General features: G+C 36.8%; 2 protein-coding genes across 3 annotated transcripts in view; one reads left to right on the plus strand and one right to left on the minus strand.

Annotated features, from left to right (window-relative positions):
• Positions 1-305, minus strand: part of LOC140138733 (sialidase-3-like) — a 30,007-nt gene extending 29,702 nt beyond the window's left edge. Inside the window, exon 1 of the mRNA XM_072160492.1 lies at positions 194-305. The gene's annotated coding sequence lies outside the window, so the exon portion shown is untranslated. The remainder of the gene's footprint in view (positions 1-193) is intronic.
• Positions 1-16,578, plus strand: part of LOC140138728 (sialidase-3-like) — a 40,805-nt gene that overhangs the window by 668 nt on the left and 23,559 nt on the right. The window contains exons 1-3 of one of the 2 annotated variants that reach the window (XM_072160486.1): positions 198-415; positions 4,479-4,718; positions 6,767-6,818. In XM_072160486.1, coding sequence (XP_072016587.1) covers positions 4,571-4,718; positions 6,767-6,818 — 200 coding nt within the window. In that variant the 5' untranslated portion in view covers positions 198-415; positions 4,479-4,570. Of the gene's footprint in view, positions 1-197; positions 416-4,478; positions 4,719-6,766; positions 6,819-16,578 lie in introns of those variants that run through there. The other variant, XM_072160487.1, reaches the window with a different exon arrangement.

Here is a 16,578-nt window from a genome sequence, read left to right on the forward strand (position 1 = left end):
ATTTCATGCATTATACACAGTTAGGTGGGGAAAGTTTTTTTTTTTTGCTCATGTAGTGGGTGAAGTTTTTTGTTTTGAAAAACTTCCTACCCCCACCCTGAGAATCTAATGGTGCGTCCCTAATGTGGGGATAACATTTTTACTACATTTACATGTACCATGTGTACGTACTCGGCAGGTTCGTTTTACATACCTGCATACTGCATATTTCGTCGGATTCATCACATATTGCACTCGGCATGGCCCTGCCACGTAGGCCAAGCGCTCACTGCTGAGATGCTCATCATGGATGCTACCGGTATATAACTAAGTGTATGTAAATGATATATTCTGCAAAGATAATAGGCCATATGGGGCAAGGACACGCATGAATGTATGGAAAACCAATGCATCTATATGTGTGATAGATGAGGAGGTAAGCATTAGTTATTAATGATTTGCATATTAGGGATATAACGAAATGGTGTTTTTTTTCGTATTTTTTTTCAATTTTTGTTTTCAAATTAAATGTAAATGATCCTAGCACTTCAGAATAGGTTCAGTGGTTCAGTCGCCGGAAAATTAAAAAAAAAATGAATTTATTATTATTATTATTATTATTAATTTACCGATATTGGATCTAATCCAAATGCATTTTGTCACAAATTTTAGAGAAAATTTTACAGCAACACAGTCTAAGTTACGTTCCCAGACAGGAAATATTGTTCCTAATATGCCCTTGGTAGCGCATCCTATTAAAGGTATGTAACCTACTTGACAAAAGTCCTACCTCAAATCTGGCATATTAACTGACAAAGAGGCTGTGTGGTGTGGCTACTCCACCACGACAAGGCCCTGGAGCAGAACTTGGTGACGAATGCAGTGCTTCAATACTATATATAAAGAAGCAAAGATCTCACAATCCAGTGTGATGCTTCAGGGAAATAAACCTATCCCAAAAAGAAAGTATCCAGTTTGATTTTAGTCCATAAAGTCCAAGATGGGGTCTTAAATCAAGACCTACCAAAAGTATGTTACTGATAAATTTATTCCGTACAGTTTGCGGGACAGTTTGATACCTCATTTGTCCAAATCGATGCAGAATGGTCGACACAATGGGAATCAGGACCCAGAAGTTGCAGTAATTTCGGTGACAACTCTCTAGTCCGAAGGTTCGCTAGTCTGAAGGTTCTCTAGTCTGAAGGTTCGCTAGTCCGAACACGTAATATACCATTCGCTAGTCCGAATTCTGAAAAAGGTTCGCTAGTCCGAATATCGGGTTCTCTACCCGGGGGTGCACTCCCTATCTGAAATGGCAGAGATGTGCCTCGGCCATGTTAAAAGTAGGGGGCATTCAGGTCAAATGTACAATTACAAAAATATGGGGTCATTCAGTACACAACCTGAATAAAAATGGGGTCATTCGGTATGAAACTTTGAAAAAAGGATGGTCATTGGGGTAACAAAAAGTAAAATGGGAGTCATTGAGTACAGGATTGGCAAAAGAGTATCATTAAGTACACATAAATAAGTTCCAAACTGCGTAAAAACAACTTGGCCACCTTGGAAATGTGAAAAATCTCATTATTTCTGGAGGAGAACACAAATACCACCTAAATTTGGGAATTAAAAGGGGGGTCATTGGGTATAGCAGGAAATAGAAACAGGGGGTCATTGAGTACATTAATTTTTTAAAGGGGGTCATGGGGTAATAGGTAGGACCATAACACAAAAAAGGGGGTCATTGGGTACAAGCCGGTTTGAAAAAGGGGGTCTATCCCGAGGCACATGATGCATATCTGTCATGGAAGTGCCCCCCCCTGGGTTCTCTATTCAGAAGGTTCGCTAGTCTGAATAATAAATAAGGTTCTTTCCTTTTTTAAATTATGAATTTTTAATTAAATCCGGGAAAATGACGTTTTTGAGCATTTCCGAAGCTTCAGCTTTCGTTAATTACAATGATTTTTTTTTCAAACATAGTGACCCCAAAATAGTTCCTTTTGGTTTTAATAGTTAAAGAACATTAGTATTAGAACTACTATTATACATCAAGAAATTATTTTCCTAAAGATTGCCGGAAATTCCCTAAAATTTCCCAAATGGGAAATATACGATATCTCCGGAAGGGAAAGTGGTATGAAGGTCAAACACTACCCACACTATAATTAGGGATGCCCACTGTCAATACAGTTTCCACTAGAACGACGTATTGTCTATGGAGAAACTGATCGATACAAGAAATCCCAGGCCTGTTAAATGGCGTTAATACTTGTTTTGATCCAAATGTAGGCCTATATCAGGGTGTTTCAAGAAATTCCTAATTCCACCAGAAAACATTAACCAACCTTTTTCCTGATTGGTCAGTAAATAGAGAGGACCTTCCTTCATGAAGAGATCAACTTTTTATAATAAAAAATTTAATGAGATGAGAACTACAACAGGTTGAAGTGACACCATTCCGTGCAAAGGCAATTATCTCCGAATTTGGAATGAATCAGACAAGCAAACTTACATAGTCATAAAATGTAACTATTTTGAAGACAAAATGTACAGGATGTTAAGAAATTAAAGAATGTTTAAGCCTGCCGAAACCCATCTCAAATTATGCACTCCTGACCACCATGTCCATTTTAGATATGCTACATCATGGCTTCCATGCACACACAGTATATTGCTCAATGTAGTAATAATAACCGTTGAGTTGGAGCAAATTTTTCAAAATTGGTAGTGAATAATTTTACCAAACACTTATCATGATGAAATATAATCATTTTTGAAGATAAAATGTGCTGACATTAAAAGATTGAACAATGTTTAAGACTGCCGCTATTCATTTGAAATAAGGTTGAACTCCTCTATGGAGATATTTTCCATGGCATCCAATTATGGTCATACTTGAGGTTCCACCAAACAAACCATGGGTTTTGAGGTCTTATATTTTTTGTTGTATGTCAACAAAATCGTTTAAATTTTCAGGATGATCTTATTTCATGTGGTTATAAGCAAATATAATGTTCCAGATAACGCTAGTTAATAAATACATTAAGAAAAAGCACCTTAAAATTGGACTTCCATTTTGGACTTAAACTTTTTAACATGTTCTAGCAGCCCTATATAAAAGCGTTACACTCGAAAGGCCATATCTCTGGAGTGAAACGTCCGATTAAAATTATTTTAACGCCAAAATGTTTCTTTCATCAATTCCTAGCCAATAAGTAAAGTATGAATCAATTTAAAAGTACTTCAATTTTTAGTGGACATGCCTACTATAATGTCATGTCAACAACTCAATTTCAGCCAAAAGTGGATGTAAGGGCTTTTGCATCAGAGCTCTTCGAAGCTTCATATATAATTAAGTGGTTGCTTTCGCTTCTACACCTGCAGGCGCGGATTCTTGGGGCGGCTCTTATAAAGTATCAGTGGACCTGTGTAACATATACAATTTTGCAAATTGAGTTCGGGCCCTTTTTTCTGTTTAAAGCAATGATTTAGTGTAAAAATGATTCCATTGGACTTTCATGTTGCAAAATTTCTCAGGGTGGATCATCCCCCCTCAGACACCCCGCTGCGTTGTGGATAAACAAGTCGTCAGTTACAATTCTACTTCGATATTTGCCAAATGTTTAACACAATAGGGCTACATAATAAGGGAAACTTTTCCATATAAAAGGCTTCATAGACCGTCATCAGTGGGGCACATCTCCCCTCAGACACCCCTGCGTAGTGGGTAAACAAGTAGTCATTTTTTCTTCTGCCTTCCACATTGACCAATTTATGCAATTTATAGGCCAACAATAATAGGGAAAACTATTCCCCGAAAGGCTTCATGGACAGTCATTTCACAAATTTTAAAATTTCTACACACTAATAGTGCCAAAATGGGCCACCAAATCGCTTCAATTAGGTATTCATTTTGCAAATGTTTCTTACTTTGGAGGCATCCCCCTCAGACACCTCCCCCCATTTTGTACATTAGGCCTCCCACTGTCAGTGTGTCCCCCACTTTCAAAAACGGAGTTACGCCCTTGGTCTCAACCCAGCAAACACAAAACGTTTTCGACATCATTCGCAAAAGGTTAGAAAAGGTTGCCAGAAAACGTTTAAATGTCGGATTATATTAAGGATATATAAAGGGTATAAAACGTTTTCATAACATTCAAAAACATTTGCTGATAACAATACTGCAAATATTCTAACATAATGTTATTAAATTGTTGACAAAATGTTTGGTAAAAAATGTTTGCAAAATATATATATTTTACAATAACATTTTGAAAACATTTAAAGAATGTTGTTGTAGTGTGTTTCCATACTAAACGTTTAAAAATGTTTCCATGACCTTTATATAACCCGCCATTTAATGTTATTATCTGAACCATTTTATTATTATTTGTGTTTGCTGGGAAGACATGAATTTATTCTTTGTGTATCATGTAACTTTACTCTGTATAATTTGCATTGTATGAACCAGTGATAATCCTGATATTTTGAATCTGCAGTATCAGAACTGGCATGTTAAAACAAGAGGAACCCTACCAAGACTATAATAAAATTAAAAAGGTAACATTAGAAGCAGCCCCATATCATCAACATGAAGACCAAGCTGGTACTCATCATTCTAAGCTGTGGATTGTTGGTATTATCTATATCATCGGTATTGTTGATATATACTGATCCATCAAGGAAAGGCAGCGATAATTTATGGAAACGGGCAACCCCTGTAGAAACAGAAGCAGAGGGTAAGCAATATTGCAATAATAAGTTCTATTATTCCCGGGGGTTGACTTCAGTTTGGATGGGTAGGAATGTGCGGCTGGGGTGTCAAAAACACACCCCAAACATTGGGCTATTCCAACTGAAATCCATACACCCACATGGAAGAGCTGATCTTAACCTCCCACACAGGAGTGAGCAGATATCAAATGCAGCCACCCATTTAGGTAACCCCATTTAAAATTCACACTCCTTGTGTGGAATATTAAGGTCATGTCTTAATAAGGGGGTGTATGGATTTCAACTGGAATAGCCCATTGTTTAAAATTTGACGAAAATACACCCAAAAATGAACCAATTTTTGATCTGTTCAAATTTTACATTTGCCAAATTCTGGAAAATTTCAGATGAAGAGTTTATAATTATGTTTACCATAATTTCGGAGAAAATATTGAAAAATATCTGAACCATTTTTACAAACATTTGCCAAGCCTGAAATCTTATCCTAAACCTGCTGCATCACTCTTCCACGACGACGCCCACTGATTATATTGCTCCACCTTTACATAAAGACCCCCTGATTATATTGCTCCACCTTTCCATAAAGACCACCCTAATTATATTGCTCTACCTTTTTTATAAAGACCCCCCTGATTATATTGCTCCACCTTTCCATAAAGACCCCCTTATTTCTCCATCTTTCCATAAAGATCCCCCGATTCTATTACTCCACCTTTCCATAAAGACCCCCCGATTATATTGATCTACCTTTTCATAAAAGACCCCCCTGATTATATTGTTCCACCTTTCCATAAAGACCCACCTAATTATATTGCTCCATCTTTCCATAAAGATCCCCCTCATTATATTTCTCCACCTTTCCATCATATGGAAAGGTTTCTATACAAAAACGATTCTCTTATAAACCATCATGCGCACAGCTTCCAAGCAGAGAACAACAAGCAGTGAATGTCTCCATCACAGTCTGTGATTACACTACACGGTTGAGTGCATAGCACGTAGGAGCTGTGAAGCTTATAGCTAAAAAAATGGGCCTCTTTGATTGGTTTTTGTCGAAACCTCAAGTGTTCCCTTCATCCAACCAGAATTTCCCCCTAAAAACACTTTTCGTCACTAGGTCAACAGATAACACAATTCAATGTTATAGCAAGACGAATGTGGAAAATCGGTTGAAAACTACCTATCCAAGCACATTTTTTGACCAAAAACCTCAAGTGTTCCTCAAGTGTTCAAAAAGTATTTGTCAAATTAAATGAAAAAGCACACTTATAATGTCCATATACTAGAGTCACTAGAATGAGCAATGGTCAATTCTCTTTAAATTGCAAATATTGTGCAAAAAGTTACTATTTTCGCCTGTTTTGTCATACGGTTGTAATTTCAATGAAATATGACTATTTAAAAAGAGGAGCGCTTACAAATTGATATGAAAGATACCCCTGATAATATAGCTCCAGTAATATTGATTATTTGAAACAAAATGTAACAATGTCCCATAATATATAGATGAGGTGACCTCAATGTTTATCAACAAAGGCAAGGGACTGGTATCATCTTTATGCTTGAATGAACCCCATGCAACCACTACACTGTTTAATAGTCTTATTGTGATGTGGCGGGAGTTTTAAAAACACGAGCCCTGAACAAAATATGATGCGCGCATACTGCCAGGCAAAAAAAAAAGGAAAGTGTGATGATGCGTGCGCATACTGTCAGGCATTGACGTCAGAAGTCACATCATCTATAGGCCCTGCCCCCAGTAGTGGTGCTCCACTTTATACCATTTTTTGATACCATCAAATTTGTTGTTATTGGAGTAATGAGAAAATAATAATAATCTTTCATTTGATATCAAACTCTCAGTTTTAAGGATATAATGCGAGGGATGAGATTGTCGATTGGATCATATAATATTATATTTTGAATTTTGATTTCAATTATTTCAAAATACAACATAGTTAAAAGAAATTCTTGTGTTTTTAATACAAAAAGAATATTCTGAAATTGCCAAGTCCCGTTTCATTCATCGCACGTTGTACTCTTTCTATTGCAGCATTGTTTTATCAAGATATGTATGTCGACAATACACTCTACAATACAACAAGGTAAGAAACTGTACTGAAAGTTAACATAACCACAATCATAGCCTCTATTAACTCTCTCCACACGGGTGTCAACTGCAGACAACAAGTTTCAAAAATTAAAGAAAATCAGAAATGTAAATTGTCGTGAACATAATATTGGAATCAGCATGAAAAATACATTAAAATGATTTTTAGTACCAAAATGCGTTAAGGGAAGGGGTATGAACGTTTGGACAGTATTTATTTTGGGACATTAGAGCACATCAGACATATCGAATTGCATTCTGAATACGAAGAATGTCATTCTGATATCAAATAATTTTGATTTTTGAAATTCACAATTTAATACACATTTTATGGCAAATCATTAAAATTGATATTTTTGATATTTAACAGTACTTGAAGTAAACTTGATGATTTATACTTAAAGTGTATGTAGGTGGGATGAAAAGCCGACGATCAATTGAAAATTGTGACCTTTCGTATTGAAGATATGGATTTTTTCCCCAAAACACCAAAAAAATTAGGTCTTTTGGGAACAAAATCCATATCTTCAATATGAAAGGTCAAAATTTTCAATTGACCATCGGCTTTTCCTCCCTACTACATACACTTTAAGAATATATCATTAGATTTATATAATTTACTTCGAGGACTGTTATATATCAAAATTTGAAAAATATCAATTTTTATAATTTGTCATAAAATTTGTATTATATTGTGATTTTCAAAAAATGAAAATTATTTGATATCAGAAAGACATGCTTCGTATTCAGAATGCAATTCGATAGGTCTGAGGTGCTCTCATGTCCCAAAAAATACCGTCGAAACGCAATAAACGCTCATTTTAGATCCCTTAACACTACTTTTCACTCTTCTTTACTTTGTGATGAGTCCCTGAATTAATTAATTAAAACGTCCCTACCCAGCAAACACAAAAACGTTTTAAAAACATTTTAAATAAGTTATATTTTGGCTTTTGGTTTAGGTAAAACGTTTTAATAACATTAAAATGTCGGGTTATATAAAGGTCATGATAACGTTTTAAAACGTTTTGTATGAAAACACACTACAACAATATTTTTAAATGTTTTCAAAAATGTTATTGTAAACTATTTTTGCAAACATTTTGCCAAATATTGTGTCAATACTTAAATAACATTATGTTAAAATATTTGAACCCAGCAAACACAGAAATGTTCTTAAAATGTTTTTGTCAAAACCTTTTAATAACATTTAAATGTCGGGTTATATAAAGGTCATGAAAACGTTTTTAAAACGTTATTGAAAATATTTTGGGCAAACATTTTTCGCAAAATATGTTTTCAACCCCAAAATAACATTCTGTTTAGAATGTTTTGTATCAAGTTTTCAAGAATGTTTTTGGAATGTTATTAAAACGTTTTTATACCCTTTATATGACCCGACATTTAAACGTTTTCTGACAACCTTTTATAACCTTTTGCGAATGATGTCGAAAACGTTTTGTGTTTGCTGGGTAGGCCTATTTAATCTTTAAGGTTACATATAGAACTTTTTAGTTCTTCATAGAACCTTATCACTGCTTAGGGTTCTGTATACGGGGCACTTTTTTTTTTCTAAGAGTGTACACCGACGGGCACATCAAAAATTTTTGGTGGGTATGCTCCCCCGGAATTTTGAGGTGGTGGGTCTTTGGGAGCTGACGGCGTACTGGTAAAATGGGGACTTTTGGAGCTGCATGCGAACAGTCAAAATCAAGGGCCTTTCTTGGCTTTTTTCTAGGATATTTGATTAAGTTTCTAATTCTGTTGTTTTTTTATAAAAGAAAATTGATAGAACACAATAAGTTTTGTGTGAATATTCGTTTATATAAACCCATAGAAATGACATGTAATGAAAACAATAAATATATATAGAAGCAATATTATTGTACTGTTATACCCAAATCTCATTATTATTATTGAAAACCGAATTAAAATGACTAGTTTGCGTATGACGTCCTGACAACCAGACCAAAAATGCTGAACTGCGCAGGTCAGCAACCAATCACATCGCGCCTTTGCCCTAGCGTCAGACGCAAACTAGTCTTTTTAATTCGGTCTTCAATAATAGAAACAAGATGAGAATATTTTGTCAATCAACAAAATGAGCATTTTGTCATCAACGATTTAAAACGTGATTTTTTAAAAATCTACAAGTCTAAAGCGGGATTTATACTACATCGCTGTGCAATAGCGATTGTTTTTGAGCCAATGAGGTAGAGCGCTTTTTGTTGCGTTGGAAAAAGCGCGCTACCTTATTGGTCAAATGCCAATCGCTCGTCGCTCAACGATGGAGTATAAATTCAGCTTAATGAGCCAGATGTTTACACCTAATAGTGAGATTTTTTCTAAAAAGAAGGGTATACATTATTTTTGTATTTAATCATGAATAACGAGTCAGGCAGTTCTTTACAGGACTGATAGTGAGATTTTGGTAAAAGAAGGGTAGCCTACGAGTGATATTCTATTGTATTCTATTGTTTTCAGAAACAAATTAAAATGATCAGCGTTTCAAATTGAAAACCAGCCATATGTCCCAATTTTGTTCCAGCATATTATAGCCATAACTAGGTAGTCACCCGTATTTGGCGGTTCTCGGTTGTCGCGATTATATGGCTGTTGCAATTAACAAACTGCCAAATACGCTACACCCGTACCACAGTTTATACTAATTTAACCTAATCTTATTTAAGATGATCCCGAAATTGACCTTCCAGAAATTTGGCTCAAAATGGTGACTGTAAATCCCAAGTTTCATGCCCACACGACAGTTATACTAATGTGGCCTCAGATGACCCCCTGGTGACCCCGAAATGACTTTTCCAACATTTGGCTCTAAACGGTGACTGTACCCACCAAGTTTTTACTAATTTGACCACAGATAACCCCTGGTGACCCCGAAATGACCTTCCACAAATTTTGCTCTAAATATTCATTGTTGCCACCAAGTTCCATGCCCATACGACAGTTTTTACTACTTTGACTCCAGTTGACCCCTGGTGACCCCGAAATGACCTTCCAAAAATTTGACTCTAAATATTGACTGCACCCTCCAAGTTTCATGCCCATGACAGTTTTGACTAATTTGACCACAGATGACCCCTTGATGACCTCGGGTGACCTGCTCCACTAAATAAAAACGAAGACCTGAGCGCCAGAATACCGTAAGTTCACCTGGCCCCTCAACATGTATCCACTAAAGTTACGTATAATTCGTATAGTTTGGTAATGTTTTATACATGTTCAGATGCCAAAACAAATCTTTCGCAACATTTCATGATGTTTTTACCCTCGAACATGTATTAAACATTATAAAACCCTAAGAAACTATACGTAACTTTAGTGTATACAAACTTGTTCTGTCTCGGGTCAAGATGCGCCCACCCACCAAGTTTGAGGAACGTGAGATCAGTAGTATCCGAGAGAATAAGCGGACAGACAGACAGACAGACACCCAGACTCACAGACAGACAGACACCCAGACACACAGACACACAGCCACACAGACAGACAGATAATGGACAAACAAAGTTGATGCACAGTATCTTCATTTTCTTGTATAAAACATGGAAACTAAGCACCGGTAAATCATGCGAGTTAATGAGATAAAAAACCAGATGTCATTTTATATAAGTTATATGCTAAAACGCAGGTTAAGTAGTTCATATTGAAATTAGTAAATATGTTGTTGAAGATTTTAACATGAATTTCGGGGTGGTGTGATTTGTGTAGGCCTAAATACCCGGGTTGGTGAATTCTCAAAATAGTTTGCTAAAATTCGCTCCCCCCCTCCTTTAGCCGTGCCAAAAATCTTTGCCCAGCTTTTGATGTGCCAAAACAACTTTGCCCCCCCCCCCCTTTTAAGGTGCCAAAAATCTCTGCCCCTCCCCCATTTACACATGCAAGATTTTTGGGAACCCAAACTTATAACTTTAAAGTGTCTTATTATATAATGTGAATGTATGGAGCATGAAAGTTTGCTTATCTAAACGTGTTCCTAACGTTTTCCTACACCTTATTAGGGCGTAATATAGAGCGATGCCAAAAAAGGGCGTAATATAGAAGCGATGCCAAAAACTTCTTTGTCCAAAAATTGCTACCCCCTCCTTTTTTGACATGCCAACCCCCTTCTACCTACCAAAAATGCTCACTTCCCTGCTATTGGTGCGTGCCAAAAAATCTTTGACCCCCCTTTTAATTCACCACCCCAGGAGTACACATAATTTTTGTCTCACCCCTTAAGGGATCTGGAATGAGCGTCTTGAGCGTTTCGACAGTATTTTTTGTGTGACTTGAGAGCACACCAGACATATCGAATTGCATTCTGAATACGAAGAATGTCTTTCTGATATCAAATAGTTTTAATTTTTAATTCACGATATAATACAAATTTTATGACAAATTATTAAAATTTGATATTTTTCACATTTTTGATATATAACAGTCCTCGAAGTAAATTTTATAAATCTAATGATATATTTTAAAGTGTATGTAGCTGGGAGTAAAGCCGACGATCAATTGAAAATTTTAACCTCTCATATTGAAGATATGGATTTTTCCCCAAAAGACCTAATTTTTTGGGTGTTTTGGGAAAAATCCATATCTTCAATACTAAAGGTCAACATTTTCAATTGATCGTCGGCTTTTCATCCCACCTACATACACTTTAAGTATAAATCATCAGATTTATAAAGTTTACTTCGAGTACTGTTAAATATCAAAAATATCAATTTTAATGATTTGCCATAAAATGTGTATTACATTGCGAATTTCAAAAAATCAAATTATTTGATATCAGAAGGACATTCTTCGTATTCAGAATGCCATTCGATATGTCTGATGTGCTCTAATGTCCCACAATAAAATACTCTCCAAACGTTCATATCCCATCCCTTAACAGCAGTGAGCCCATTCCTTCCAGAAAAGTACATCATAAGTTCATGTCCAAAACTGTGGCCGCCATGATGTATGTTGAGCCTACTTTTAAGCACGTAATAAAATAAATAATATAACATCAACTGTAAATAAAATACAGGCCTATTATACGATAAATTTAGGTGTTTTAATTTTAATTGTTATCAGTCCTTTGATAATTTCTGCTTTACTTAACGTTAAGGGCTGTGGTAGCAACGTTTCCATAGTATTTTGGACGATAATTTGAAAATTTTGAAAAGACCTAAATTTCTATGCATAGTGCATATCTTGTCATAGATACAAATAGCTAGTGATACTCTTTTGCAGCAAATTTAAGCTATTGGTGTACATGTATGTTGCTATATAGAACAGTGGACTTCGGGTATATATATAAATGCGCATATATAAATGCGCACGTGACATCTACAAGTCGCCATACCGTGTTCAACGATGTAAGGTACCCGGATGTGCACAAATTCCACACGCACAAGTATAGGCGAAAATGACATGTTACAAGGAAAATTGTTTTTGCAAAATAGTGGCATTGATTGCAAAGGGGAAAATAATTTGACCCGAAACATAAACTCTTTATTTGGATTTTCCATCACGGAAAAAAAAAATAATGACGGAAAAGCTAGATAAAGCTGATTTAAACACTTATATTTCATTATTTCCGTGCTAAATGGGCGTGGCAATTGGCCATATTGATGACGAAATGTGATTCTTACTGGCATTAAGGTCAGAACTGAGTAGCTGTCGATGATGTTATTTGATCATTTTTGCACGTGATGATAGGGAACTTAGGGGGCTGTCATTTTTTCAGAAGGAATGGGTCATGGATTTATTTACTTGGGAGTCACGATAAATACCCCCCCCGTAGTGCCGCCACTGAACAATAACCCTGACCCTAATTTTAACTCTAATTTTAACGTCAATTGACGAAACTATAACTTTAGCCCTTTTCGGAATAATGACCCTCTCGAACTAATAGGCTAGATGTCCCCGCCCGACCTCCTCAACCCTAACTTACTCATTCGCTCGCTCACATCACAGATGCTCACATCAAAATTGACAAAAAACTAATTCAAAATGTGTTTTAAGCACCTTTTTGTGTCCCCCATGCTAAATCGGTGATCTGTACACCCTTTGACCATGTTGACGTACAATTTAGAGTATAAACACGTAGATGACTGTACATGATCTAAACATGCCCGGCTGGAAGATGTTGAGGAAGACTCGTATACTATACATCACGCTCATACGTTATATGACAATTTGACGTACAATCACGTATGTGATGCATGGTTTGAGGTTTATTCAGCTAGTAAGTTAGATCTCGTCATACACATTATTGTCGTGGTATTATATTGTAATTGTATACGTCAATTTTGTTCAGTTTGATTCAACCGGCTTATAAAGTTTTACTTTACACGGAAGGGAAAGTTAGCAAAAACAATTAATTTATGAGTGTAAAAGGGGAGGGTGGTTTTGGGGAAAAGGGGGGGGCAAATAATATTTATAAAATTATAAGTAGGGCGAGAAAAAAAACCCTGTTCTACGGGCGGACGGACCTTTCAAGTAGGGTCGGTTGGTATTTTTTTCATTTTTTTAAAATAACCCAAAAAATCACAAAAATCTGTAAATAAATTTCAATTTGAGAAAATACCAAAAAAATGATCCTGAAATGTCCGAAATTTGGGGTCGGCATTCATTTGTACAGGAAAAATTTGTTTCCCAATTTGTTCAAAATTGTTCGTTTTTCGTCGCCTAAGTACATAAATAAATAATTAAATAAATAAATAAATAAATAAATAAATAAACAAATAAATAAATAAATAAATAAATAAATAAATAAATAAATAAATAAATAAATAAATAAATAAATAAAATAAATAAACATTAGTTATGTTTGTACATGGGGGGGGGGGGGTTGCTGTGCAATAATCATGATCCTTCGATATCCATGATTTATCCTTGCAAATTTATAGCATCGAACCTCCAGCCAATGTTCCTTGCCAGTGCTAGCCACGAAACAAGGTCACAACTGTAGCCACTCCTTCAATGGTCGCCATTTCAGTGATTGACAGTGATGTAATGCAAATATGGCGCTGGCCATCTGGTCACGTGCGCATTTATAAATGCGCATTTATATATACAACCGAAGTCTACTGTAGAACAGTAGCCCTGCACGAAGGACAATTCACAGTATCAAACAAAGAGTCGCCGTCATACTTTGAACATAAGTCTAGATGGCAATACTCATGATTTCACTTATAGTCTAAGAAAATTAACGTTTAACCTAGAACTAATTGCAACCAAAGGTTTTTTAGCACAATGCATTTTGTTAATGTGCCCAAAATGACATACTAAAAGTCCAAAAATATCCGAGCTGCGGAAGTATGTCTAATTTGCATAAATTCAATATGGCCGCCATTGTGATTGATTTTGACCATATCTCGAGATCTGAGGCACGTAGAAGAAAATTTGTGGTCTCGACACCCATGTTTTCAAGGGCTACAAGTCCAAATATGACAGTTAGAGTAACAAAGGATGTATGGTTTAGACCTAATCTGCATAAATTCAAAATGGCCGCCATTTTGAGGGATTTTTGCTACATCTTGTGATCTGGAGCTCATTAAAGAAGAATTATCTGTCTAGTATCAATGTTTGTTAGGGCTGTGAATGCAAATATGACAGTATCAATCATTTGGGACATTAGGATAAGGTCTTTCTGGCAAAATCCAAAATGGCCGCCACATGGAAAAGTCGAATTCCTAATAATTTTCCTCATTGAAATGCATGTAATTTGATCCTCACAGCGAATGGTTTGACTTTATGCAAAAACATCCCGTACCAGTCCTAAGAATTGGAATCGTCTTCTGCCTAAAGTTCAACTTCCGGTCGTGTGAAATTGTCACATGATAATGTAAGACATGCTCTAGTGCACTCAGTGCCAGAGTTCTTGCAGCTGCATCGACGTGTTGAACAGTCTGTCTTGCATCCACATTTGATGACCTCCTTGTGGTGCAGGTTTTTGTTCAGTGAGTTTTGGGACATATTTCCCATTCTGTACATTCTAACCCCAGTCTTCTGGCGAAAGACCTGTTGACTGCTCCTTCCACACAAGAAGCTGGTAGTACACACGAAAACAGTGGTATTTTGCTATTGACGATGTTGGTGGCATTGATTGAGCTTCTACTGGGATGGGGCTAGATGCAACCTTAGCACAAAATTGTCTGTATTTAAGTTCATCCAGGAGATCTGTCAGAAGGTCAGCATCCCTTCTTGCATGGATTATCAAGCAACCAGCTTTCTCCAGTTTCTCACTGAGAATGTTTATAAATCGTTAATTGCATTTTCCGAGATTTTATCACCATTTCTTCATCAAACTGTACTGTCAATCCTTGAGCGCCTCCGTACCGTCGGAGATGTGTGGCATCCTTGATTGTAGGTTGGTCAGAGTATCCATCAAAAACAATTGTGGAACTAGCATATATCTTTGAGACATAGTCGACATACATCTGACATGCATTGCTGTAAGTAATTTCACGTGACCATGGTATCCGTTGCAAAAGTGCACCACCATCAAGTATGTAATGCACATTGTTACTCCAAGAAAGAGACTCTTCGTGTTCTACCTCTTTCCAAAGCGTGTCTGCTAAGTTGGCTTTCTTGGCTTCTAATGGAAGGCCTGAAGACTCAAACAGGGCAGGAGGGACGGTACATAGCTCATATTTGAAGATTTCCTGTTGTTCATCATCTGAGCGTCCCCTGCCAATAGCTACCAGTCTCTGAAACATCAAATGTGAGTCAACTTGGAATACATCATCCTGTACCTTGGCTTGTGTTCTCATACCCAGGGTGATATAGACTGGTTAGATTTCCTGAAAGTGCCGTCTTTTAACTACATCTTTGCCAACCATAGAGTCTAGTATCCTTTGACCGATGACTCTTGACCGCTCTACATTAACATTTTAGTCTGCTGTAAGACCACTTGCGATGCTCCGAAGAGAAGGTTCTTGACTGAATGGACTACGATTCCTGAGTAAGTAATTCCAGTGTATCACTTGCATCTTTGGCCTGTCTTGCATTGCTGCTATCTTTGTGTTGCTCATTAGTCTCAAGTGTAATGCCGGTAAAAGACTGCATTGCATCAGTAACTTCAGCACGAGCTGGCATTGACATCAACCAAACATTGTGTTGCGTTTCGAACATACCAGTCCCCCTTGTCAAACCTCTGCTGGTCTTCACACTCCGCATAAGAACCTGCTCTATTATCAAGTCAGCAGACATTCCTGCCCAAAAGCGCTGACTCCTCCTAACTACATGGTAACCTTTCATGAACACTGCGTGAACTTCTGGATGGGTCTTGTACAAGTCTCTCATCATCTGCAGGTAAATGTTGGCACTCTTGGCATACAGATTATGTCCAGATGCCGCAAAATATGGCGGCATGTCATGAGTAACTTGTAGATCCAGTTGCCGGTTCTCTCTGCTTTCAGAAACATACAAAGAACATCTATCATGTCCATACCGGTATACTGTATCCATAGCAGTGCTGTTCTCGATTGCAGCATTTCTTTCTTGGCCTGGATCTGTCCCGGAATGATCACATCTGATGAGAAACGCTATCTATTCAAACTGTTCCTGCAATCAGTTTATCATACAGTAGTTTTGCATCAGGAAGATCTGTTTCCCTGACAGTGTCTGACTGATTCGTCATGTCTGCAGCTACTTCAGCTTGGGAGTGGCTGTTTTCATTAGTCATACTTCGGGCTTCGGCTTCAGGTGACAACTGACTATGTTCATCAGTAAAATGTGGAACTTGTAGCTCTGGGTCAGTT

The sequence above is a fragment of the Amphiura filiformis genome, chromosome 18 (genome assembly GCF_039555335.1).
Source record: "Amphiura filiformis chromosome 18, Afil_fr2py, whole genome shotgun sequence".
Lineage (NCBI taxonomy): Eukaryota > Metazoa > Echinodermata > Ophiuroidea > Amphilepidida > Amphiuridae > Amphiura > Amphiura filiformis.